The sequence below is a fragment of the Eretmochelys imbricata genome, chromosome 3 (genome assembly GCF_965152235.1).
Source record: "Eretmochelys imbricata isolate rEreImb1 chromosome 3, rEreImb1.hap1, whole genome shotgun sequence".
Taxonomy (NCBI): Eukaryota; Metazoa; Chordata; order Testudines; family Cheloniidae; genus Eretmochelys; species Eretmochelys imbricata.
Window position 1 is genome coordinate 125,017,474 of NC_135574.1, and position 26,279 is coordinate 125,043,752.

At 38.8% G+C, this 26,279-nt stretch overlaps 1 protein-coding gene across 1 annotated transcript in view; it reads right to left on the bottom strand.

Moving 5' to 3' along the window:
• The window catches only part of PDE10A (phosphodiesterase 10A), a 279,677-nt gene that overhangs the window by 17,961 nt on the left and 235,437 nt on the right, over positions 1–26,279 (bottom strand). The window contains exons 11-17 of the mRNA XM_077811808.1: positions 21,809–21,951; positions 18,323–18,415; positions 17,552–17,738; positions 15,661–15,803; positions 13,990–14,073; positions 10,590–10,740; positions 3,395–3,550 (exon numbers count right to left, since the gene is read on the bottom strand). Of these exons, the coding sequence (XP_077667934.1) occupies positions 3,395–3,550; positions 10,590–10,740; positions 13,990–14,073; positions 15,661–15,803; positions 17,552–17,738; positions 18,323–18,415; positions 21,809–21,951 (957 nt within the window). The remainder of the gene's footprint in view (positions 1–3,394; positions 3,551–10,589; positions 10,741–13,989; positions 14,074–15,660; positions 15,804–17,551; positions 17,739–18,322; positions 18,416–21,808; positions 21,952–26,279) is intronic.

The window sequence follows — 26,279 nt, forward strand, 5'->3', positions numbered from 1 at the left end:
TCAAGATTTTCCATAAGGATAAGTTGTTCGAAAACAATTTCTTATTGGTGCAAATAAAATAGGCTTGTTTTTGCCCATCACCGGGAATGTGAGCTTTATTTTCTAACATTTTGCTTGGACAAATAGATTTATTGTGAATAATGAAGAGAAAATACAATCCATTTGTGTCTCAATGTTCCCTTGACAATGTCCCAAGACAGGTACAGGATGTTTCAAGAAACTTATTTTAATCCATCGTCAGCACTCTGGTGCCAGACAATGTTTAGCAGTAGTTCTCCTAGTCTGGATTTTTGGCATTGATTTTTTTCCTACTCTTGCTGCATGATCACTATTAATATACTCTAAGTTCTATTACTAAGGTTATACCGTGGCACAACACCACAGGGTATACAGTAGGCACCTCTTAGGACCTCAGAAGTTACAATATCAGGAACATTAACATGACCAGATGGTTATGACTGTTTCTACACAGAGTATTTACCTACAAAAACTGGTTGGTTTCTTATCTACTAATGGAAGTTCCCATTTTGGATATGCCATTTATGTTTCTGAACACTATGTGAATGCATGCCTGCTGATAAGGTTTGTTTCTTTCCAGGATCAGCTAAAACTGGTAACTGGAATACTCTATATTTATACAAAATAAGTAGGGCTGTCAATTAATCATAGTTAACTCAAGCAATTAATGCAAAACAAATTACCTAGATTTAAAAAAAGTCACAATTAACTGTATTTTTAATCACACTGTTAAACAATAATAGAATACCAATTTAAATTTATTATAAATATTTTGGATGCTTTTCTGTAATTTCAAATATATTGATTTCAATTACAATACAGGATACCAAGTGTACAATACTCACTTATATTATTTTATTACAAATATTTGCACTGTTAAAAGATAAACAAAAGATATAATATTTTTCAATTCATCTCATACAAGAACTGTAGTGTAATCCCTTTATCGGGAAAGTGCAACTTACAAATGTAGAATTATTTTTTTACATAACTGCACTCAAAAATAAAACAATGTAAAACGTTAGAGCCTTCAAGTCCACTCAGTCCTACTTCTTGTTCAGCCAATTGCTAAGACAAACAAGTTTGTTTACATTTATGGAAGACAATGCTGCCCGTTTCTAATTTGTAATAAATAATAATATATGTGAGCACTCTACACTTGGTATTCTGTGTTGTAATTGAAATCAACATATCTGAAAATGTAGAAAAACATCTAAAAATATTTATAATAAATTTAAATTGGTATTCTATTATTGTTTAACAGTGCAATTAAAACTGTGATTAATCACAACTTTTTTAAAATCGCATGACTGTGATTATTTTTTTAATCATTTGACAGCCCTAAAAATAAGTATGGCATAAACCTATGTTTATGATGGTTGAAACAAATAACTATAAAGTTCTAATTAATGTAATGTTTTTACTATTTATTCTGCTGACACACAAGGCCAGATCCCCTAGCTCTGGTTGGTGCTAGTCTAAGAAGGTTCCCTGATCCTGGGGCCATCCAGTCCCTAGTGCAAAATGGAGCAACCTAAAGGCTGCTTTATATGACACTCGCCACCAGTGACCCCAAGTGACCATTCTGGCTGCCAGTATTTTAGCCTATACAGTAGCATCCTTGCCATGTCCCATTTCCCAAAACACCACCCCATGCCCAACTGCCAGGGCTAGGATGTGGCATAGGAGCAGCTATGGTGGATCTATGCAACTCAGGGATTCCACCACACAGGGGAAACCCCAAATAGGCCATTAAAGTACTGATTTAAGTTTGCTTTGCACTGCCAGAGTGGTACAAAGAAGTCTTAATAGGCCTGAGTTTCTTGCTCACTGTATATAAACTCATTTGAAAAACAAATACTAAAAATCTAATGCCATACTAACACTGATGGACTCATTTACACCCTCCTAAATGAAGGAACATTAAGAGTTAAGGCTTACATTCTGTGAAGGCCTCCATGTATATGATTCCTAAAAATATGAATCACATGATGTGCTTATGAATGTGATACAGAACATGTGTTTTTATGAATAGCTGATAAGATATTTAAGAAAATAAATATGTCCCCCTTGAAAGACCAGGAAGAGAAAAAAGTTAGCAAGGGATGAAAGACACAGTACCATGTAAAGGGTGTGTATAGGGAATGTGTACACCAAAACGAAAAACAGTGAGCACAGAAATCATAATGGACTAGAAGCTATTTTTGTAGCTATGAGGTCTCTCTCTCTTTCCAATTCAACATCAGTTTATTTTTAATGAATAACAAAATATCTGTGTGTTATCACTAAGTTTAACTTTCATGAAATTGGTTAGCACGCTCTGTGGTAACTTTGTATTAACTCAACACACAAAGGCACTACTTCATATTATGGACCCACCGGCATGCAAAATTTAATATTTAAAACAGTTATTTTTAAATCAAGAAGAACAAGAAAGCATATGAAAACAATCAAACTATTATGTACATTTTTCCATGCATGCCAAATATTATGTTTGCTCCTAGGTAAAAGATGCATACGCATTTAAAGCCATGCGTTTAATTCTCTCAGGAATTTATCACAGCAGATTGCTATAACTCTGCAATAGACTGAAATAAAAGACTAATAAGCACTGTTGCCAATTCTTGTGGCTTTATTGTAAGTCTCAAATTTGGTCATTTTAGGTATATCTACACTGTAATCCAACATGTGTTTACCTATGCCAGAATGGTTGAAAACAGCAGTGCAGGTGCAGTGATGCAGACTTTAGTGCAGGCTGGACAAGCACCCCATGGACCCTGGGAACCTACTTGCATTGCTAGCCCATGCTGAAGCCCGTGCTGTGGCATCCACCTGCCATTTTAGCCATGCTAGTGTGGGTAAAGTCAGCGTAAGTCTACCTGAGTTGCAACCACATCTCAGGCTGCAGTGTAGACCTACTCTTTCTTGAAGCATCAGCTGCTAGAATCATCTAACAATATGGGAATCTCAGGGAATTTTTCATTTAAAAAACAAGTACTTTTCTAGGTCTTCACTGCTAGAGAAAAAAGCATCAAAACATGACCCAGGTGCGTCCTAAAGCCTCAGAAACCAGACAGCAAATAAAAAGAACTCAATTCTTTACATTTTTTAAAATCTATGGGGTTTTATGGAAATCTCAAGATTGTGGGGGATGGAGGGGTTGACTCCTGATTTTTAACGCTGAGGGTTTTGTAATAGTGCAATACAGGCTTGCTGTAATAAACCGTGGCAACATCCCTTGCAAATATTTTTATTTTCTAGACTAGCACTACAAATCTAGTAATAAAATTAAACATGCTTAAAAACAGCTATTAAGAAATGCTGAGTCTACTACATTCACTACTATGATTCTAAGATGAGCATTCAGTAATCCTACCTGCAGAATGGCCACTGTCTGGGAGAAGTGGTGTTGCTCCATAGTTGAGGTGGAATAAAGAGCTGCCAAAGGGTGATCAAATTTCTGAAGGTAGCTGTTGCTGTAACCCCTGTGATCCAGGTCATGACACAAGCATGCAACTAGGAGACCTTTTCGCTAAAGAAATGTGTGAGGCAAACAAAAGGAAAATATAAGAAGTGAAGAGATGCATTTCCCTGTCTCTAGGTTTCACTTCAATCTCTTTAAATATTGTACAGTCACACTACAATATATAAATTAAAAAGAAACCAAATGGCAGTTTTTCACTCTATGCAATGAATTTTTGATGCTCTCAATTTTCCATTTTATTAGTACGACTGTTTCAGGTTTCCTGTTTAAAGTATGTTTTCTTGGTATTCTAAACTCTTTGTAGTTGTCCACCAGATGCACAGACTATAGCATGTTTCTGAGAAGATCTGTTTTATCACAGAAGTTACACAGGGTGTAAACATATTTGGCCAAATTGTTCTCATTAGATCCATGAACTGAGCTTGACCTTCTCACTTGTGTGTGTATATCAACTACCTGCCCCCAGATCCACTGAGGAGTTTCCAGGGGTCCAGGAGTCTGTGTGGGAGGAGGATGAAGGAGTCAGGGAACATACATCATTCCACCCAGTACCCATCTATCAATTTACTAAACAATTAAATACTGGCTGTGGCTGTATTAATCGGATAGTGCTGGAGAAGAAGAACTATGTGGGAAAAGTTCCCACAAGCTGGGGAAGTCCAGGAGAGAAGCAGGAGGCCCAAAAGCCAGTGCAGATAGTTACTGAGAGTCAACCTACTGTTTCTTCAGTAGTAGGCAAACCCTGTTCCAAATGGAAAAATATGGAAGAAACTCCAGGAGGGGGACTTTGCAGAATTACAGAATACACTTACATACTCCAGAGAAGGGGCAAATGGGCCCATTTTTGTTAGGTGTTTATGTGTGTGTATGTATATGTATGTATGTCTGTGTGTGTGATGGTCCAAAGAGAGGGTGGAGAAAAGCAACACATTTATACTTCATCTGAAGACAAAGTGCTACATTCTACACCCAGCCTGAGCTCTGCTCAGACACAGAAAAGGGGGAGGCATGAGGAGCTGGTTATTTCTAGGAGCGGCTCTAATTTACACCAGTAGTGTAAGGTCCACCTTATTCCAGTAGAGAACTGGGAGTAGAGAGGAGCAAAGTGGATTTAGCAGATCAGAGAGAATCCAGCCCAAAGATTCTATGGCTTGGAAGGGATCATTGTTTATTTAACGGGATTTAACAGCAAACTAACAATTTAATAACAAGCTAACCTTGTTTTGTTTTTTTATCATCACATTTTAAAAAAAAAATTGGTCTGTCTGTTCTTAAATTACAGGAAGGCAAAACAAGGAAGCTAATTAGTTTCAGATTATTTTTCTCATACAAGTTGGGCAATGATAGTACATAGAATTACATTTTTATATTGCAGGCTCTCTCTCTACCATATAGACAAATTGCATTTGATTGGATTTTATTTAAAAATTCTTATTTGAACTAGAATACTAGTGTCACCTTCTGAGGTGCAATCCAGACTGGTGAAGAGTTGTGTCACCTTCTACCCTGTGACCCTGAGTCCCTCAGAATGCCTTGCTGCTGTAGCTCTCTGCCTAGGACACCCACAATTAGCAACAACCATGAGCGCTATGTCTATGCATTGGGCAGCCCTGATCCAAAGCTTTGGATCCTGGAGCTTGCCTGCAATACTACAGACTTCCACGGCTCACCACCAGCCTTGGTTAACAACTGGTAAGGTGATGCCACGCTCCAACCCCAGCCCTAAATTTTCCCAAAACATGTGATCTGAACTGTCCTGGAACAATCAGAGGAATCAGAGTAGCAGCCGTGTTCGTCTGTATCTGCAAAAAGAAAAGGAGGACTTGTGGCACCTTAGAGACCAACAAATTTATCTGAGCATAAGCTTTCATGAGCTACAGCTCACTTCATCGGATGCATTCAGTGGAAAATACAGTGGGGAGATTTATATACACAGAGAACATGAAACCATGGGTGTTGCCATACATACTACTCTACTTGTGCTACATTGATGACATCTTCATCATCTGGACCCATGGAAAAGAAGCCCTTGAGGAATTCCACCATGATTTCAACAATTTCCATCCCACCACCAACCTCAGCCTGGACCAATCCACACAAGAGATCCACTTCCTGGACACTACGGTGCTAATAACCGTTGGTCACATAAACACTATCCTATACCGTAAACCTACTGACTGCTATGCTTACCTACATGCCTCCAGCTTTCATCCAGACCACACCACATGATCCATTGTCTACAGCCAAGCTCTACAATACAACCGAATTTGCTCCAACCCCTCAGACAAACACCTACAAGATCTCTATCAAGTGTTCTTACAACTACAATACCCACCTGCTGAAGTGAAGAAACAGATTGAGAGAGCCAGAAGAGTACCCAGAAGTTACCTACTACAGGACAGGCCCAACAAAGAAAATAACAGAACACCACAAGCCATTACCTTCAGCCCCCAACTAAAACTTCTACAACGCATCATCAAGGATCTACAACCTATCCTGAAGGACGACCCATCACTCTCACAGATCTTGGGAGACAGGCCACTCCTTGCTTACAGACAGCCCCCCAACCTGAAGCAAATATTCACCAGCAACCACACACCACACAACAAAAACATTAACCCAGGAACCTATCCTTGCAGAAAGCCCGTTGCCAACTGTGTCCACATACCTATTCAGGAGGCACCATCATAGGGCTTAATCACATCAATCACACTATTAGAGGCTCATTCACCTGCACATCTACCAATGTGATATACGCCATCATGTGCCAGCAATGCCCCTCTGCCATGTACATTGGTCAAACTGGACAGTTTCTACGTAAAAGAATAAATGGACACAAATCAGACATCAAGAATTATAACATTCAAAAACCAGTCGGAGAACACTTCAATCTCTTTGGTCACTCGATTACAGACCTAAAAGTGGCAATTCTTCAACAAAGAAAACTTCAAAAACAGACTCCAACAAGAGACTGCTGGATTGGAATTAATTTGCAAACAGGATACAATTAACTTAGGCTTGAGTAAAGACTGGGAGTGGATGTGTCATTACACAAAGTAAAACTATTTCCCCATGTTTATTTCCTCTCCCCACCCCCACTGTTCCTCACACATTCTTGTCAACTGCTGGAAATGGCCCACCTTGATTATCACTACAAAAGGTTCCGCCCCCCCCCGACCCCGCTCTCCTGCTGATAATAGCTCACCTTACCTGATCACTCTTGTTACAGTGTGTATGGTAACACCCATTGTTTCATGTTCTCTGTGTATATAAAATCTCCCCACTGTATTTTCCACTGCATGCAGCCGATGAAGCGAGCTGTAGCTCACGAAAGCTTATGCTCAAATAAATTTGTGTCTCTAAGGTGCCACAAGTACTCCTTTAATCAGAGGAATGTTAAGGTTCATTGCTCCTTTAAAGGGTCACTATCCAACAGCTGTTACTTTAACTGGAGCTACCAAACAGTTCAGTTCAAACACAGCATTGGATAGGTTCACATGGAAAATAAAGCAAGCTTACTTCATTCCAAAGAGATTTTAAGTGTGTACAAGTATAGGGATTAAAGCCAGAAATGGTAACAAGAGAAATAAAGATCAAAACGATTTCTAGTAATTAAAACTTAACAAGTTAGACTTGGTTCAAGGTAAAATCCTCACCACACCTTTCCATCAAGATGGCTGACCAAACCCCAAGGTCAGGACCTATCCCCCAAAGCCAAATGGCTGGTACCTTTGTCTTCTGAGTAACTACCTTCTATCAAAAACTGCAACATGAAAGGAGACAAGGGCAGATGTAGACGGGGAGGGGCAGAGTTGAGAAGGGTCTTGAAGGATAACAATTTTTATTATTACATGTGCTAGGTTCTTTCCAAACACAGAGGATGAGAGAATCTGTGCACTGAATAGAATATACTCTGACTACTGAGGCTATTCTGAACCCTTTGTTTCCTATGCTACCAGGAAATTAAAACAAATATTAAAAGACGCTTTTGCTATATAAATAAAAAGAGAACAAGAAAATAACTGGAGCCACTTTGCAGCGAGGAAGGGTAGAGACTAAGGATTATTTAGTTATGACCCAAAAGCTAGAGGAATACTTTGCCTCCATTTTCAGTAAGGATGCTAATGTGGAATATGGGGGCAAAGGCCGGTTGGCAAATGGGTGTGAGTAAACAGAAATGCAAATGGTCTTATTTAAACTCAAACAACTTCATATGTTCATGTTGTGGTGACTGGCTAAACTCCATCCCAGAATACTGAAAGAATTGGCACATAACATTTTAAGTCTGGTAGCAAGGATTTTTAATAAATCTGTCAAGTTGGGGGTGGTACCATATGACTGGAGAACAGTGAAAGTAGTACCTATATTTAAGAAAGGAAAAAAAGGTGATCTGGACAACTGCAAACATGTTAGTCTGACAGCACTAGTATGCAAGCCTTGAGAACAAATTTTGAGGGGAAAAATCATTAAAGATGTGGAGGTAAATGAAAAATGGGATACAATGCAATGTGGGTTTACCAAAGGTAGGTTGTGCCAAACTAACCTGATATCTTTCTTTAACTGATATCTTGCAATTCAATAAAGCATTTGACATGGTATCACATGGGAAATTATTAGTTAAACTGAAGAAAATGGGGATTATTACAAGAACTGTAAGGTGGGTAAGGAACTGGCTAATGGGGAGATAACAGATTCACCTAAAGGGGAACTATGAGCTGGACAGAGGTTACTGGTGGAGTTTCTCAAGGATTGGTGTTGGGACAAAACTTATTTAACATTTTCATTAATGACCTTGGCACAAAAAGGAGGAAGTACTAATAAAATTTGCTGATGACACAAAGTTGGGAGGCATTGTAAATCCAGAGGAGGATCAGAATGCGATACCAGAAGAATTGGATGACTTTGAAGACTGCAGTAACAGAAATCGGATAAAAATGAATAGTACAAAGTTCAAAGTCATGCAATTAGGAGCTAACAGCAAGAATTTATGTTCTAAACTGGGGAATCATCAGTTGAAAACAACAGATGAGGAGAAAGACCTGCGTGGATTAGTCAACTCCTTGATGACTATGAGCCACCAATGTGATCAGGCAATGAAAAAGGTAAAGGCAATCCTAGAATGTAAGAGGCAAGGTATTTCTAGTAGAGAGAATTAAAATATGTTTCTTCATGTCTAAATATTAGTGACATTGTAGCAGAATTTTTGGAAGCCTTCTTGATCCATTGCTAGCTTCAAGCACTCAGCCACTGACCTCCCAGGGATCTGCTGCACACCATCTACCCACCTCCTTGCTGGTTGTCCCCTACTGCAATGACCTGCCACCATTCCTTCCATAATAATGTTCTCAAGTTTATTTCCAACTCTACGTCTGATGTGATCAAAATACATAGGTTTGTACCTGCTGATATCTGACAGCAGTGTCCGCTTCTCTCCAATAAAGAAATGTAATAAAAAGGTGGAAGAGTTGAATCATGCAGGGAAGGAAACTGGAATCCACTCTCTGTACTTTCTCCCACAAGAAGTATCCAGTAGAGATAGGGAAGTATTAATGCCATTTTACAAGACACTGGTAAGACCTCATCTGGAATACTGTGTACAATTCTGATTGCCCATGGTGAAGAAAGATTAACTTAAACTGGAACAGGTGAAGAGAAGGACCAATAGGAGGATTAGGGGAACTGTGGATCCATCTTACAAGAGCAGACTGAAAGAGTTTGGCTTGTTTAGTTTAGCAAAATGAAGGCTGAGAGCGGATATGACTACTCTCTGTAAATACATCTGGGGGTAGGCACTAGGGAAGGAGAAGAGCTATTTAAACTAAAGGACAATGTTGGCCCAAGAACAAATGGTTATACATTGGCCATGAATAAATTTAAGCTGGAAATTAGAAGACTGTGTCTAACCATCAGAGGAGTGAGATTCCGGAACAGCCTCCCAAGAGCAGAAGTGGGAACAAGTTGCCTACGATAGCAAGGGACTGCACCCTTACCCAGGGGGTCCCTTCCAGGCATATGATCCTCTGAAGCAGGGGAAGACACAATTCTCTGCGAAAAACCACTGCATTTTATAGTGAAATTTGTGCAACAAAAGTATTATGCTTTGCACGGACTTCAAATGGGAATTTTGCATGCATAGAGAACAACAGGCCCATAATTTGGATGTCGTTTTTCTTTTTTAAGTTGTTAACCGAAATACCACCCAAATGAAATGCTGTATTTTGGGCAAAGAATCTCTCTCTGACTAAGACCAAATTATTTTTGTCAAAGTTCTGAGAGGTTGAAAATGTATAAATAAACCCAACCGTCCCCCTCCCCCAAGAAATCCCCACATCAACCAATACACACTTGTAAATCTGAACCCTAGAACTGTTGTCTTGAGGATGGAAGAACTCCCAATCTAAGAACTAAATTTTGTAATCTTATATGGCATGGATTCCATCTAAATCAACTGCTGAAGTAAAAAACATTTTGTTCTTTCAGATCTAGAAATTATTTCTTGCACAGTATTAAAATTCTGAACAACCATCATCATGCTGTGTAAGAATTCTAATTTTAGTTGGCTTAAAGATCATTCTTCATGACTGTAAGCATTATTATGGTAATTTTATCCATCCTGATCTGCATCTGAATTATACAGAAAGCAAGCTTTAACTTAGAGAAAGAACACCTTTGCTTTAAAAGAATATATAGGGGCTTTTTTCTTTTACAGAGTTTGCCATTAGAAAGTCAACATTTACACACAATTACCAAACAGTGATACCAGATATCACATTATTTCCTGTATTTAGAACAGCTGCAGCGTTGCTCATAACACTGTGTGGTAAATATGGATAAATGCTGACTTTTTAATGGTAATCACTGTATGGGAGAGTGCCATCTTGAGGACACCGCTGTGAGTATATAAAGGCCAAATTTTATGGAAAAGCCCACAGAGAATAAGTTTACAGAAAAACTCAAAGCAAAACAATAACAGACGAAAGATACTGTACATATTTCCAGGACATTTGACACCTTCCTTCCTAGCTCAGAATGACATTGCTGTCTGAGTTATGAGATTTTATGAGAGTACTATAGTCCCTGTGCTTACCTCCAGGTCTGTGAAAAGCCCTTGGTTGTTCTGAAGTATGGCATACATGCAATGTGCAACTGTAATTGCATGCTTCCAGTTGTGATAGGGCACACGGCGATAGTTCTTCTTTACAGACATAGTAAAACGACATAGCTTTTCAAGTTCAAAGCTTCAAAGAAAAAATTGGTGAGAGAGAAGAAACAAAATGGAAAAAATGAGAATAATTCTATTTCATCCCAAAATAACCCACTCTTTATAACAAAAAATATATGATTTGGTTTCCTTTCTAAGATCTGTTAGAATTATGAAACTTTTAGATTCCAATAGTCATTGAGTACAAATCCAGGATGGTGGTCTGATTTTGGTCTGCCATCTTCTGATGCAGACCATCTTCCCAAGTAACTCTCAGGGTTCATTTGAACAAAAACCTCAGAATCCCTGACTGTTGCTTTCTTAAACAGGTATCTACTGCTAATAATCTCAAGAGAAATAATGAGTTTAAGGTGGACTATGTTTGTCAAGAAAACATAACAATTTTTCCTTTTTTCTTCTTCTTTGATACATTTTTGTCTAGAACTCCATTCAAATTGTTGGAGCATGTAGTGGCTCCAGAAATAGTCTCATTGGCTTTTTTACTGGGTTATTGTCACTCAAACATAATTGACGTCCTCTGACCATAATCCATGTCTCAATCTATATAGTTTGAGGGGCTATTTTATTTAAGGACATTTATCTCTAAGCCTGCTTACCTACTATGAATGCTTAAAATAGACTGGTGGTCAAAAGAAATTGGGGAGTAATAGTAAAAAGGACTGCTAAATCAGCATTATGTGATTAAGCATAAGCACGCAGCATTAAGAATATCTACCAGCATCGCTGTTTCTGACTGTCAGCATATTTATATGGCCCTTGTCACAAAAGTGTATGAGTGTCTCACAATCATTAATGGATTTTGTCCACATAACACTCCTGCAAGGTGGCAGGAAGCAGTATCCCTATTGTTACACAATGGAAATTTAGGCCTAGAATAGTTTAAAGGTAAAATTTTCAAAAGCCCCTGCATGACCTGTCAAAGATCACAGAGGAAATCTGTTGAACCCAAGTTTTTGAATTAAACCCAAGTCTCCTGATTTCCAGTTCTGTGTTCTTTCAAACTGCCCACTCTTCCAACCTATTTTAGCAGTTTCTTTGAAACTGAGGTGTTGTTCTATTGCAGAATTTCTTGTACATTACATTAGCTAGTTACTATACTGATACTGTTTGTGTGTCTAAAAATGGAGGTTACTTCCTTCCTTCAAGATAGGTGGTCCCTATCTGTATTCCACATGGGCATGCGTACCTACGAAAGGAATACACATGGAAACCAGCACTCAAAGAAGAAATGGCAGTTACTGTAACTAGAGGTTCTTCGAGATGTGTGGTCCCTATCTGTATTCCACTCGGAGGTATGCATGTGCATGTGGAATACACAAAGGGTCCAGCACTCAAAGAAGAAGTAAAACTTTGATTATATATAATTATTATTAATAATAATATTAATATACATTTCATACACCATCTTTCACTCAAGTTTAAATGCCTGGGTATTGCAATGTATGTTATATACATGATTACCAACCACATGGTGAGTCCTTTAATATTATGGTTGAACATGCAAAGTTAAGGATGAAGTGGACACATTAATCATAAACCCCTTCCTTTTGGTTAGTGTGGATTGACTGTCTGACCTCATCTGGGAGAGTTCTCTTTGGTTTTGTTACTCTTTTATATAGTGGCAGTATTGATGTCCTGCTTTTACAGTATACATGGGCTGAAAAAACAGCTAAATGGTTCTGACCTATCATGTAAAAATGTAAACACATTTACTATAGGAAGCTATTTAGACAGAAAAATATAGTACTTCATGCTTATTGTTTAGTATTATAACATTTACAGAGCTTTAGCCTTGCATCAGAAAAAAAACTGGAGGCATATTGTCTTTCACAAAATCTTTAGTATTTTTTCTTCTCTTTTTTAAATTCTAGAGGTTTCAGTCAAACATTTTCAAACATTTGTTAAAAATATTCTTTGAAATAGGATATTCCTCAGAATATATATATTACAATGATCACTTCCTTCTGTACAAATACCTGTCCATGCCTATTTACTTTCAGAAACTACTAAAGGACAGGACAATCACCATCAAAAGCAAAATCACCACAGAGAGAATACCTCAGCCTAGAATATAACTATTCCCTCTACTGCTGTGCTCTCATTAGAGGGCAGCACTACATCACTTCTTATTGGGAGCAAGCAAGGAATTGTCACTGGGAGTTGCAGCTCTTTCTCTACACTCCCTCTCTGTGGACAGCTTAACAGCTACACTCTACCCTTTACACAGGACTGTGCTCAATGGTGTAATTCTAGTCCTCAATAAGCTCAGCATCTAAATGCAATGTTAAGACAGTTGCAGACTTTGTTTTGGAGAGATAAGAAGCTTTTTTCTCTCTATATATATATTTTTAAAAATATAAGAAACTTCAAAATAATAAATATGTTTGGATGGCTTGAAGGATTCCAGGCCTTCCAATCTTGACAGTATTCCTTTGAAAATATTTTTTTCTCACATTTATTTATTTTTTAAAAATATCTGTGGGCTAAGACTCACTAAGCAAAGTTTCAACTTGGTGCAATTTTTTCCACACCAAACTGAAACCCCCTGGAAAACAAAGTTTAGAATAGAAGCAATTTAGGAGTAAATTTAGCTCCCATCTCTGGAACCAAAGACTTCTGACACTGGAAACAAGGTGATTTTTCTGTGAAGCAGGGTGCTGTATTTAAGAGGGGCTACTGCTCATCCACGTTGCAGCATGGAGGCAGAAGGGAGCAGAATGCGTCAGGAATGGGGCCAGAAGGGCCATTCATGTCTTCTATTCCTGTCCACAGTTGTTGAATGCTAGATAAGGTTCTAATCAATAACATCTTTTTACACACTATTTAAATAATATTTTAAACTAATTCAGCAGCTATATTTTGAAATCCTGTGTAGATGAGCCTTAGGTCTCCTTTACTATTGAGAGGTCCTGTTATGTTGCCATCATCCTTCTCACTGAGGAGCAGCTGATGCATCTCCACTCAGAACCAAGCAATGCTGCTGTTTACTCAAAGGGCCATTGTCCAATGGAAAGAGTTCCCTCACTCGGAACTGAGCTCACTGACCCCACAACATCCCCAGCCCTACCAGCTGAGGAACAAAAACTGGGCCTGGAAATCCAATTTGCTTAATAGATTCCTGTGTAGACAAGGTATACTATGTTGCTAAAAAAAAAATCTCCAAGCATGAGGAGTCTGATTACAACATTCAGTAAAAGAAAAATAAAATAATAATAATAATCACAGAACCAAAATAATAGTGATGAAAAATACTTGTAATTCATACCAGGTTGCACCACAGGACTGGTGGACCATGTAGACAAAAATGGCCGGCCAGACATCCTCGTAGGGACCGATATCAAAGTGGTATCTGACATAAAGAATATTTAAGTTCAGCAGCAGGAAATATCCTTTAATTCTTATTATACTTAGGCTAAAAACTGCTAGATGACATGCTCACCTGACAGCAGAGTCTTGTTTCTGACCATACATACTATATTGACTTTGTCGACCAGATCCTCAGCTGGTGCAAGTTGGTGTAGTTCCACTGACTTCAATGGAGCTAGGAAGATTTACATCAGCTCAGGACCTGGCCCTATTGCTTAATAGAAACATCCTCCCCTTTCCCTTTTTAAGGGAACTATATCGTTTAAAGAATGAGTCAGAGAGCTCATCAGAATCTTCTTTGTTGAATTAGGATAATGAGGGGAGTTATAATGTCATTCAAAAGTATTCAAACTCAAATTAACCCTTCGCCACAAAAAGCTGTAAGGGTGGCTCATATTTAATGAGAAATTCACTGGTGTTTTCAGGGCTGGTTGAAATCAATTACTTATTTCAAGAACTGGATGCAACTTCCACCAGGTTTCATTTTTGTAGGGAAAAACATTAGCTTTTACTATTTAATAGAAACTAAATAAAAATGTCAAAATTTAAGGATTTAATACTGTACTTTTATGCTTCATTAGTTGATGTTCCCCCCTGCCCACCCATATCAACATTCACAGCCTCATGTTGGGGGCTAGCATAGCAGAGCTGCTTGTCCTTCCAATATTAATTACCCTCTTTCATTGCACCTGATGTGCTGAAATGTTCTATTTATGTCCCATTGAATCTAACCAAATGTTAGAGTGTCTGTGATACACTGAACAGCACAGCAGGTGTCAGATCTGAAAGTAGCTGAATTGTTTGGAAAACGATTACCTGTGTTCAGATTCTAAAACAATGGGGGTTTGTATTTCCAAAAAGAAAGCCTGCCATATTTAAAAGTAAAAATCATTTTGTTGAGGAGGTGCGTTATATAATATCATTCAACAAAACATTAAAAATTATACTGCAAAGAACTATCCTACATTACGCTTAATCCTGAAAACTGCTGAGCACTCCAACAATCAAAGCACTTAAGCACATATTTAACTTTAATCATGAGTAGTCCCAGTTAAACTTAAGCACATGCATGCATGCCTTGCTGGACTGGAGCCAGAGTGCTCAATGCTTTGCATCACTGAGCTTTTGTATTTTCATTTTTTTGTGGTTTATTTTTTATATGATCAGAAAGTCAGGTCTCCCTTACTTGGTTTCTCCTGGAAGCCTCATTCACTACAGGAGAACTGGTAGGATTAGGATAGCAGAGATCCCATGCAAACAAAGCCTAATTAATAGAACTTTTTTCTCTACATTCCTTTGGCTTGATTTACTGTTGCTGTGCAAAATGTATAATTATTTACATGTGTGCAAAGTGGATGCAAAATGCTTCTACTCTGATTAGGTAACATTTTACATCTGTGTTACACTTTGTACAGATATAATGAGGTGCAAGGTAATTCAAAATGAATCCCAATAGCTTTAGGATGTTTCTTTGATAACAACTTCCACAAACCCTCTGCTGTACATGGAAAATTTAACTTCATGAGCAAAATACAGGTTATAGCTGCTGTTGAAATGACAAAAGACTCACAGTTCAATTTCTTTGCAGATGTGGGTAGGGAGTGTGCAGTTCATGAGATTTTGCCATTCTTCTGCTGTACAAATACTGTGATAGGACAGCTTCTCCATCGTTACACGATAAATACACTCTGAATGGCGAATTCTGTGGTACATCTGAAAGAACAATCGTTATTCATTAAGACTGGACTTCGGTTACAAAGATAATGCCTGTTTCCTTCAAGATCAAACATTTATTCTTAAGAATAAAGGCTTACATTTTCAAAACTGACTAGTTATTTTGGATGCCTGACCTGACACATTTTATAAGAGCCAGATGTTACGAAGGTGAAAACTTAGCACTTCTGAAAATCAGGTCCTTTCCCTTTAAGGCAGGGGTGGGCAAACTTTCTGGCCGAAGGGCCACACTGGCGTTGCAAAACTTTATGGAGTGCTGGGTAGGGAAGGCTGTGCCTCCCCAAACAGCCTGGCCTCCGCCCCCTATCCGCCCCCTCCCACTTCCTGCCCCCTGTCTGCCCCCGTCAGAACCCCCAACCCATCCAACGCTCCTTGTCCCCTGACCGCCCCCTCCCGGAACCCACAGGCTATCCAACCCCCCCTGCTCCTTGTCCCCTGACTGCCCTGCCCTGAGGGACACTCAAAAAAGGAAGCACCTCTGCGAAGCCTATTTCAATGCCCTTGCTACTACCTGTGATGTGGGTAGAAGGTGCAGAACTGAGAAACGAGCACATTGCATCCTTTTGACCACTGCGCTAGCCAAGCCACAATTTGGCCCAAAAGAGCTAATTTAGATAACATATTTTCTATACATTTTCAATCTCCCACTGAGTTTTTCAAGTAATGTATTGTCACTGTTGCTTCAGGGACAGCGTTTTTCACAACAGAGAGTGGAGAAATTACCACTCAGTGCCAGGGAAAAACAAGTTCAATGATATAGTAAAAGATTGAAATTCAACTATATTAGGCCTGGTGTGGATTGTAAATGAGTAAAAAGAATTATGCTTCATTTGTAGAAAGTCCCCAGGAGCAACATGCTTTGAGGGTTCATCCTCTAACATGGTAGATCCATGTCCAATAGATGGACTTGACTGGACCTGATCCTGATTTACCCTAAGGCCACTTTATACCACTCTAAAGAGGCCTTAAAGTGGGCGTAAATATAATTTACTTCCCCTTTTACAGCCAGAGTGCTGTAAAAGGGATCTTATGAGACTCTGGCCTGACTATGTCATTGTACAATATCTCTCTTCAATAAAATGTGCTGAGTTCCTCTTTTTAATGGTCAATATTGCATTTTTATACCTATATGGTAATGATTATAAATGTTTTTATACTTTCTAAATGAACAGTTATCTTTCTTTAAAAGAAAAAGAAGGCTGACTTTCACAGTTAATAGCATCAACACTCATCTAGACGCATGGGTAGTTATGTGAGAAAAGTCCAGGATGTTAAAATAAATATTCAAATGTATTTGATATACTCTTTCCACACTACGTATTTGAGTACACTCCCTCCACCATGCAGTAAACTGTGTAAAATACATACTCTGAACCTGAATAAATGACTCAGGCCCATTCACCTTATCTGAACAAAGTTAAGTGGTGCTCTACATATTTTGACTGGAGTACATTGTTTTACGTTAGCTGTACATAACAGATATATTAATTGCACAATTATTTCAGAAGAAATCAACCGAATCCTTATTGTGAAAGAATCAACATATTACTGATGCCCCATTAGCTCAACAAAACAGAATTATTCATCAATTTTAATGATTTGGAAGATGAAGCAGAATTGATAAAATCCCAAACTGATCCTAACTCAATATGTTACAAGCAATAGCTGACAGAACTGAAACTAGTTTCTTCACACTTCATATTAGGCTTTTGGGGGGTAAAACTTACATTAGCACAGTGTAAGGCTAAAGCACAAAAGACTGCAAACATTTTAAAGTTGTTCTCATCGGTTTTAGAGAAGGCACTTCCACTTATTTTGTTCACCATCTGCACAACGCCTATTACACTCCCTCGACTCACAATCGGCATGCACAGAATGTTCCTGGTTGTGTAGCCTGTGTAGAGGTCAACTTCTCTGGAGAGTTGGGGAAGAGAAAGAGAAGGACAACAGTTAATGGTCATCCCTTCTTTCCTAGAAATGTCATTTAAATATACACAGGGTTCACTAATCTAACACTTAAATGCATGCATCAATTATTATAATACCCATTTAAAAGTTAAAGAAATAAAACTTCAGCCAATTAAGTCAGCTCATTCATAAAAATACTGAAAATGTTTTAAAAACTCTATTTTTATGACTTAGCTGGTCGTCAGGTGACTGAAACACACCTATTTTCTAAACCAATCAGACGTAATTAAGGTTATTAATGTACAGCAATAGTCCATCCAGCTGTGCAAACTTCTATATAGAACAAAATAACTAATGCTTCCTCAATTATTTGGTAAAACAGACTCAAAATAATTTTAATAGACTACAGTCACAAGGTCAGGGTGCATGCTATGAAAATAAATATTTCAAGTTTGTCTCTTCATCATACCCCTTAATTCCATGAAAACGTACTAATCAATTGATAATGTCTTTAAAATTTGAGTGGAACATTAAGTAAAAAGCAAGCTTTTTTTTTTTTCTGTCTTAGTTGTAATTAAAGAATGTCCTACCTGTTAAAGCGTGGATCTGCATAGGCATCAGGAATGTTAAGGACTTCACCTGTTCTTGCTACCTGACCCGCTATTCCTTTCTCAATAGAAAATCTGCACATATTAAAGAAACATGTTGATCAGCATACGAACAGTTTGAATAAACATTTTTTCATTGTAGACTACCCTGAACATACAAATGTACATTCAATCCAAACCAGCTTAATTTTGTTGTTTGTAAGGATAAAATGCTTGAAAGACAAGAAGGAATTGTAATGAATAATACAGATCTACTGAAAATATTTATATGGATATAGAGCAGGGGTGTGCAAACTTTTTGGCCTGAGGGCCACATCTGGGAATAGAAATTGTATGGTGGGCCATGAATACTCACAAAATTGGTGTTGAGGTGCAGGAGGGGGTGAGGGCTCTGAGGTGGGGCCAGAAATAAGGCATTCAGGGTGCAGGAGGGGGCTCCAGGATGGGATGGAGTGCAGGGGGAGGGGGAGAGGTGAGGGTTCTGATTGGGGGTGCAGGCTCTGGAGTGGGGATGGGGATGATGGGTTTGGGGTGCAGGAGGTTGCTCTGGGCTAGGATCGAGGGGTTTGGAGGGCGGGAGGGGGATCAGGGCTGGGGTAGGGGCACGAGGGGAGGCTCAGGGATGCAGGCTCTGGGCAGCGCTTACCTCAAGCATCTCCCGAAAGCAGCGGCATGTCCCTTCTCTGGCTCCTACATGGAGGCACAGCCAGGCAGCTCTGCTCACTGCCCCATCCACAGGCACTGTCCCTGCCGCTCTCACTGGCCATGGTTCCTGACCAATGGGAGCTGAGGGGGCGGCGCCTGTGACGGGGGCAGTGTGCAGAGAGGAGCCCCTGGCTGCCCCTAAGTGTAGGAGCCGGAGGGGGGCCATGCCGCTGCTTCTGGGAGCCACACGGAGTGGCCCCAGACCTTGCTCCCTGGCTCAGGGCAAGCCTCAGACCCTACTTCCCAGCGGGAGCTCGAGGGCTGGATTAAAATGGATGGTGGGCTGGATCCGATCCATGGGCCGTAGTTTGCCCACCCCGATATAGAGCTAAAAAAGCTATACTATAATCATTTTGGTTCAGTATGGATTGCTGCCCATAATAAGATTAGAGGTTATTTTTAATTCATGTTCATTACATTCAATTACATTTGCGCAGTCTGATGACTTGTGTTTAAGTCATCAGTTTATTTTACAATTTATCAACTGAATCTCTTATATTCATGCTATTTTATGAATGAATCTCATGTAATATGCTTCTTTGGTGCAAAAAAAAAAAGTTTGGAATAAGTCAATGGAAAATGTCAAGTATGCAGTTCATGTGCACTTGGGTCACACAGACCTTAAAATGGATGGATAGATTTCATTTTACAGCAAGCTAAAATGCACTAGTACTGACAGAATCTTGTAGACCTTCCACAATGAAATCAAATACATGAAGCATACTATAGTTGAATCATACAAATCCTGCAGTCAATATTATTACAAGAAAATAATTTGGATCATTCTTCAACATAAAACACTTCTGGCTTTTATAATTCAAAGGAGGCATGGGTGAAATAAGCAGAGATGCTCAAAGGTGGGCCACACGCAGATGTTAGTCTAAGTGGGTAAATCCTGGCTCCACTGAAATCAGTTGCAAAACTCCCTTTGACTTCATTAGGGCCAGGATTTTACGCAGTACAGCAGGAAAGCAGAGTTGCGAACTGAACGGTCAACCACACACCTCATTTGAAAGCAAATACAGTACAGTACTGTGTTAAATGTAAACTACTAAAAAAATAAAGTGAAAGTTTATAAAAAGATTTGACCAAGTAAGGAAACTGTGCTTGTTTCATTTTTCTTCTGTATAGCAAAGTTTCAAAACTGTATTAAGTCAACGTTCCGTTGTAAAGTTTTGAAAGAACCACTGTAACATTTTGTTCAGTTATGAACATTTCAGAGTTACAAACAACCTCCATTCCCCAGGTGTTCGTAACTCTTACGTTCTACTGTATGTCTAGAAGAAGTTTAAGTTGGTGTATTCTATACCTTCTTCTGCCTATCCCCACAACATGTACACCAAATACAGCATTATACCAATTCAGACTACTTCAGACAGACTCTTACCCTCTTGCAAATGTATATGTTACAGTCCTTTCCCCTTATACATCACACCTGAATTTTCCTCATAGATTCCCTTACATTCAAAGTCAAAATTTGTGTAATTCTCACACTGAGGGGACAGACGAGAGGACTGTAAACAAGAAAATCAATTATCAGGAGGGTATAAGAAAGTGTAAGTAGGCCACCTCCTTCTTTAATTTACACCATCTTCTTGCTCCTTAATATGTAAACTGCACCAGTGTAGACTCTCTTATGCTCATGTACACAATGTAGTAAGAAAGAATAAACATCAGCCTACGTGAGTCCCATTGAGAGTATGGGAATCTGACTTACATTCTTGTATGAACCATATCTGATACTATAACTTTAAAGATACAAAGAAACAATTGAATAAACCATTTTAGAATGTCACTGCTGAGTGAAGAGCGGTATGTATTTTATGTTTGAAAGATTTTGAAGTAATGCATGGGATTTAGTCACACATTTTTCACTAAACTATAAAACAATGTGGACCCAAATCCCCTACCCTGCTTTGAAAAATCTCAACCTATATCCATTAGGGATTTTCCTGAACGAAAGGCACTATATAAATTATCATTCGCTCCTAAAACTGAAATATTTAAAAGTTACCTTGTTATTCTGGCTGTTTTTTCCACTAAGGAGGTGTGTATGTGTAAAATGTACACATTAATGAGGCAATTTGTACCATGTAGATGATGCACAAGTTTTAAAAATACTCATAGAATCTTGTGTAACCTTCCATGCCTGTGCAAAGCTTAAAATTGACCAGTTCCAGTGCACTTTAAAATCACAATTATTTAAATCAGAACAAAGTCCAGACTCATCATATCAGGTGAGGCAAGGAGACACTAAACTAAGAGTAAATGGATTGCCCACCTTAAAAGGATTGATTAGATCTGACCAGTTACCGGCAATGCCTGATTCGCCAGCCAGAATTACCCACAATAATTTCCCTACTTTGGGTGTGTGTGAGAGAACATGTCACATTTAGATTGATCTTGGGAAAGCCAATAAAAGTCTTGTACTTTCAGAACTGTAGATAAGGGGGTTTAATTTAACACCTGCTCCTTTACCTACCTTGGAGCACCTGTGTTTTTTTCCAACATGATTTCCAAAAGGACCGCCTCCGGAAGACGGCATTTCCAGGAGTGACGTTATAGCTTCAGAGACGTTGTTTCGATGGCACTGCAATGTCATTCCCAGAAGTACTACCTTCTGGAGGCGGGTCCTGGTGGGAATGATATCACAGTATGACAAGTATTGTCAGGGTAGGCACCTGCAAGTAGGCACAGACACTGGGTAACAAAATACCTGCCATCGCTAGTTAGAATTAAATTGCATTCTTCTGCTGTTCCTACCTTATTTCTTTGGTCTTCTTGAAGACAGGTTTCCCCTCCTTCTCCTCTCCAATATCAAAAAGGTCTGAATACAGCTCCTTGTTTTTGTGATCAACCTGGAAGAGTGCACAGCGGTCTGCATTCACCAGGTTTTTTGCATATATCTATAGACAAAGAACAAAACTAAGATTAACCATCATGAGATTCAGGTGAACTTTAGTCCCTAATCTGTTCATGAAGGTAGACCCTTCGAATATGAAAGTTCTGACAGCTTTTCTAATAGAGAAAGCATTTTCCAGAAGTTTCCTCAACTATAACAATTTAGGCCATAACTTCACACAAAAATATTTTTTTTGTTTTATACAATAATTTCTTTAAATCAAGCTGTCATTTACAGTTTTAACATTTAAATTTAAAAAGTCAGGTTTTTTTTTTTAGATGCTTCAGTGGGTGATGTACAAGGAGAAAAATGGGTCTCCCATTGAAGAGGGGTATTTTGTGGGTAGAAAGTCCTTGCTTTTGGACTGACAACCTTTTCCCTACTTTTTAAAATGATTTACTTTCCAGTACTTTAATAGATTTGAAGACACAACAATATCAAAGAACATTTTATGGGCATTATGATTTCTAAAACTCTGAATAAATAGTGTTCCTAATGGAAACGCAAACTGACCAGTCACTATATCATTACAGCTAGATGCACCTATCAAAATGTGCTTTGAGGCCAAAGAGAGAAGCATCACTGCATCCTACTTTAAAATTAGAACTTGATGAGATTTTTCTGACATTTCTTTTCCCATTTTTTTTAATAAAATAAGCAAGAAAAGTCCTTGCTTTCTTACATCCTTTAGTTTATTTATCATTTATCATTAATAGCATTTATTGTACTGTGGTAGCATTTAGATGCCTCAGCCAGGTTGGGACCCCTCTGTGTTAGGCATTGCACAGACATATAATAAATGACAGTCCTTGGCCCCAAAGACATAGAGACTTCAAACCCCTTGGGGTTCAGAGTGTTTTCTCAAGATTAAAATACTCCACATTTTAAATGATAAGCCAGATAAATATTTATTGTTTGAAAATTATAATACGCTTAACTCCTAAAGTGCTTACCTGGGTTACTTCTGAACTATACAAGAGCAAGAAAATTCTGGGATTAAGAGCTAACCCCTGAGTACACGAAACGCAATCCCTCTTGCGTATATGATATTGCAGCTCATAAGGGCACAGTTTAGCTCAAAATACACCAAACTTTCCATCTGCAGAAGCCTTGAAAAATAACTTTTTGCATAAAGTCCAAAAGTACTTTTGGTTGACTCAAGTACACAATGCATATCCTTTCCTAAGAGTTCTGAAATATCCAGGCCCAACAGTGTGACCTAAGGACACAGCAAAAATCTCATCTCTGAATTCCTCCTCTCACTTCAAATGAGAACAGGTTAACACTTCCCACACACTACTCTGTGGGATCACTTTTCAGAAAATTAGTTTGCAGCAACTAAAAAAAGAAGAGAGAGAGAGCAATGGACAGAGACTATCCAAATGTATGAGTCCAGCTGAAGTTAAAAGAAGATTTTATATAACATTTTTCAAATGTATTGTATAGCATAGTAGTCATTTTATTATCACGTCACAGGATTTAATGCTACTGTATATATTACATAAATTATATTCTGACCTGAAAATATAGATCACAAAAGCATGTGTATAGCGGGTGTGCTCTCTCCTTATACTACTAATATAGGGGTTTGCATACACACAGTTTCAAGCTTTTCCAGGACACACATAGACATGTGAAATCCATCAGTAACAATCCCAACCAGATTTTTAAAAGGATGCAAAAGGTAAAATCAAAACTGGACTTTAGAGCATTCAATTTTGGGAATGTCCCCTAATCACGATGATTTCAGCTGGACAAAACACAAACACAAACGCACGCACACCTGATTCTTTTTTTTCTCATTTGCTTTGCCATTGTGAAGAATACCCCGAGATATGTTCATTTACAGCAGACAAAAGGGCCAGACCTTAATCTCAGATTTTAAGAACTCTACATTTGTGTGCATGAATTTTGTTAAAATATCCTTTGTGCGTGTGTGTTAAACATACACTCAAGAATGCTAGGATTCTGAAGTTAGCATACATTTCTAAAGAAGCAAAAGTGCCATTTTTGTCATGGATAGTAGTGAGATATAAAAATATTGTGCCAGATTCTCATCTGTACCAATGTGCGCTGGACTCAGCCTGAGTTGCAAAGAATCTGTGTGTGGCTCCCTGATTCTGGGGCGAATGCTATGCCAACTACCTTTGGCACACAAGGTACCGACTGCCAGCCAGGGACTGCTGGACCACAGCAATCCTGTCATACTTTCCATATCCTATCCCTTATGCTGCGACCTGTGTAGAACCCAGCTACACCAGCTGAAGGCTCCCCTCATGCTGGAAAAATCCCCATCTGGAGAGATCCAGAAGTGTTCTGGCTCCTTGGTGCCACCAGGCTGGTGCAAGAGGGGAAGATGGCAGGCTGAGTGTCAGGCCCAAGGTATCTTTTCTCCATGTGGGAGTTTATTAAAAAGTCTAGCCATTCCCAATATTCCTTTATTCAGTCAAACCAGAGGAACTAATTTAAACCACTTTGGCAATCCCTGGGATTACAGTAAGGGAGGTTTCCCTATGTACCTTCTGAAACCATGTCAGGTGCTTCGTAAAGCAGCAGTACTTTAAAACAGATCACAAGGCATTGTATTTTAATACATTCAACTCCTGAAGGATGATGTCATTTATCTTATGTCACAACCTATTTTTGTCAGACTTGCCTGCTTAAAATATTACTGTTTGTGGAGCAGATGCCTAACGGGTTTGGCAAAGCCTTTCTTCATGGGTCATTGGCTCAAATCCAACCCACCTAGACAGTGACTGGCAGGTGATATAATCACAAAAGGTACCCTTGTAACTAGAGTAATAAGGAGGCCAAGGACGGAAGGGGACCAACCTATCATCTCTCCCCTCAGGGCAGAGCCTTCAGAATAGTTCTGAAACATATTAGTGAGGCAGTGTGTGGGGAAACTTACACTCCTGTTCCCTACGCTGCACCACTTCTGTGGATGAAGAAAGACCTTTATTTTCAGGTGCTCCCAATCAGGCACCTTTTACTGCACTAAATTCACTAAGGAGTTTGAATAAGAAAGAAACAAAGATATAAAGACAAACTTAAAGCAGAGAAATGCTACTATTATTAGTGTAAGAACCATCAAAAGCTTGCACTGTAATCTCCAGGAGGTGGACTGGGGAGAGGAGATTGATTCTTGCTGTTCTCTCACTCTAGGAGATAGGGTGAGTCACAGAAATGATCCAACTGGTCTCCAGTAGAATTGCAGTGGATGCACAAACTAGCAGATCCATCCTTCTCTTTCTGCTAGACCCAGAAGAAGCCAATTGGCACAAACTTCAAAGGAAGTTGAATGTGAAGCATCAAAGCAGGTTGTACAGCAGAATGCTGAGAGAGCAGGTGTTTGGAAGGAAGATGAAAGAATAAGCATATTGCATTGCCATGCGTGTGTTCTACTTGGTGACTGTTCACAGAGAAGAATATCATTATCTGTCATTAAGTTCTGTGTATTATGTTACCACAGTGCTTTTAAATGTTAAACAATGTTGTGAAGCAATTTGTGTAAATAAGAATAGACAAAGCTGCTGAAACTGAGGAATGTTTCTTGTGCATTGAAGAGAGCAATTCTTGTCTGTGTAGTAACTAGATTCAGCTAAGACTGCAAAATATCTCTCCTGAATATTGATTTGAATTTATGAACAAATTTGCTTTGACATGGTTTGCACTGTTGGTGTGCTTACTTTCTGTGAAGATTCTAGCTAAAAAGTTCACTGATAAGTTTAGGGCAAACACTGGAGAGTATTGTTGGATAGCGATTTTTAAATTGGTAAAAATGCAAGCACTCATCAGAAAACTGACTCTTATTTACACTCATTCAGTCAGGGAAGAGAACCATATTATTCAACATGTTCGTCCAAAACTAAACACATTCAAACACTCAGCAAACAATCTACAGGCAAATTGATTTGCAGATAATGTTCAATGAATAATTCTGAATAATGAATAAATTCAAGAAAATTGTGATCGGTTTATGAACTCAAAAAAGTGAAATCCATTGACTAAATAATCTGTTAGTTATTACTATGCAACCAGCTTTAATTGCTGCCACAATGTTCTGTGACTGACTGTGCCACTCTGTAACTGCGGAATCTAAATCGGTTTATGTCCTAATTGGTAGGAAACAACTCTCTTTTGTACCTATCACATGTCATTGGATAAACTATCTATGGGTAATACTGGCCATTTTCACATGGCTTCACACAGACAATGCTCTTCAATCAGAAGGGCTATTTTTGTGGGGTTTTTTGAGGAGTGTATTGTAATGTGCAGTGATTTGAAAGTAGAAAGAACCAGTCAGAGGAACAAGTTGAAATGCTAAGAAAA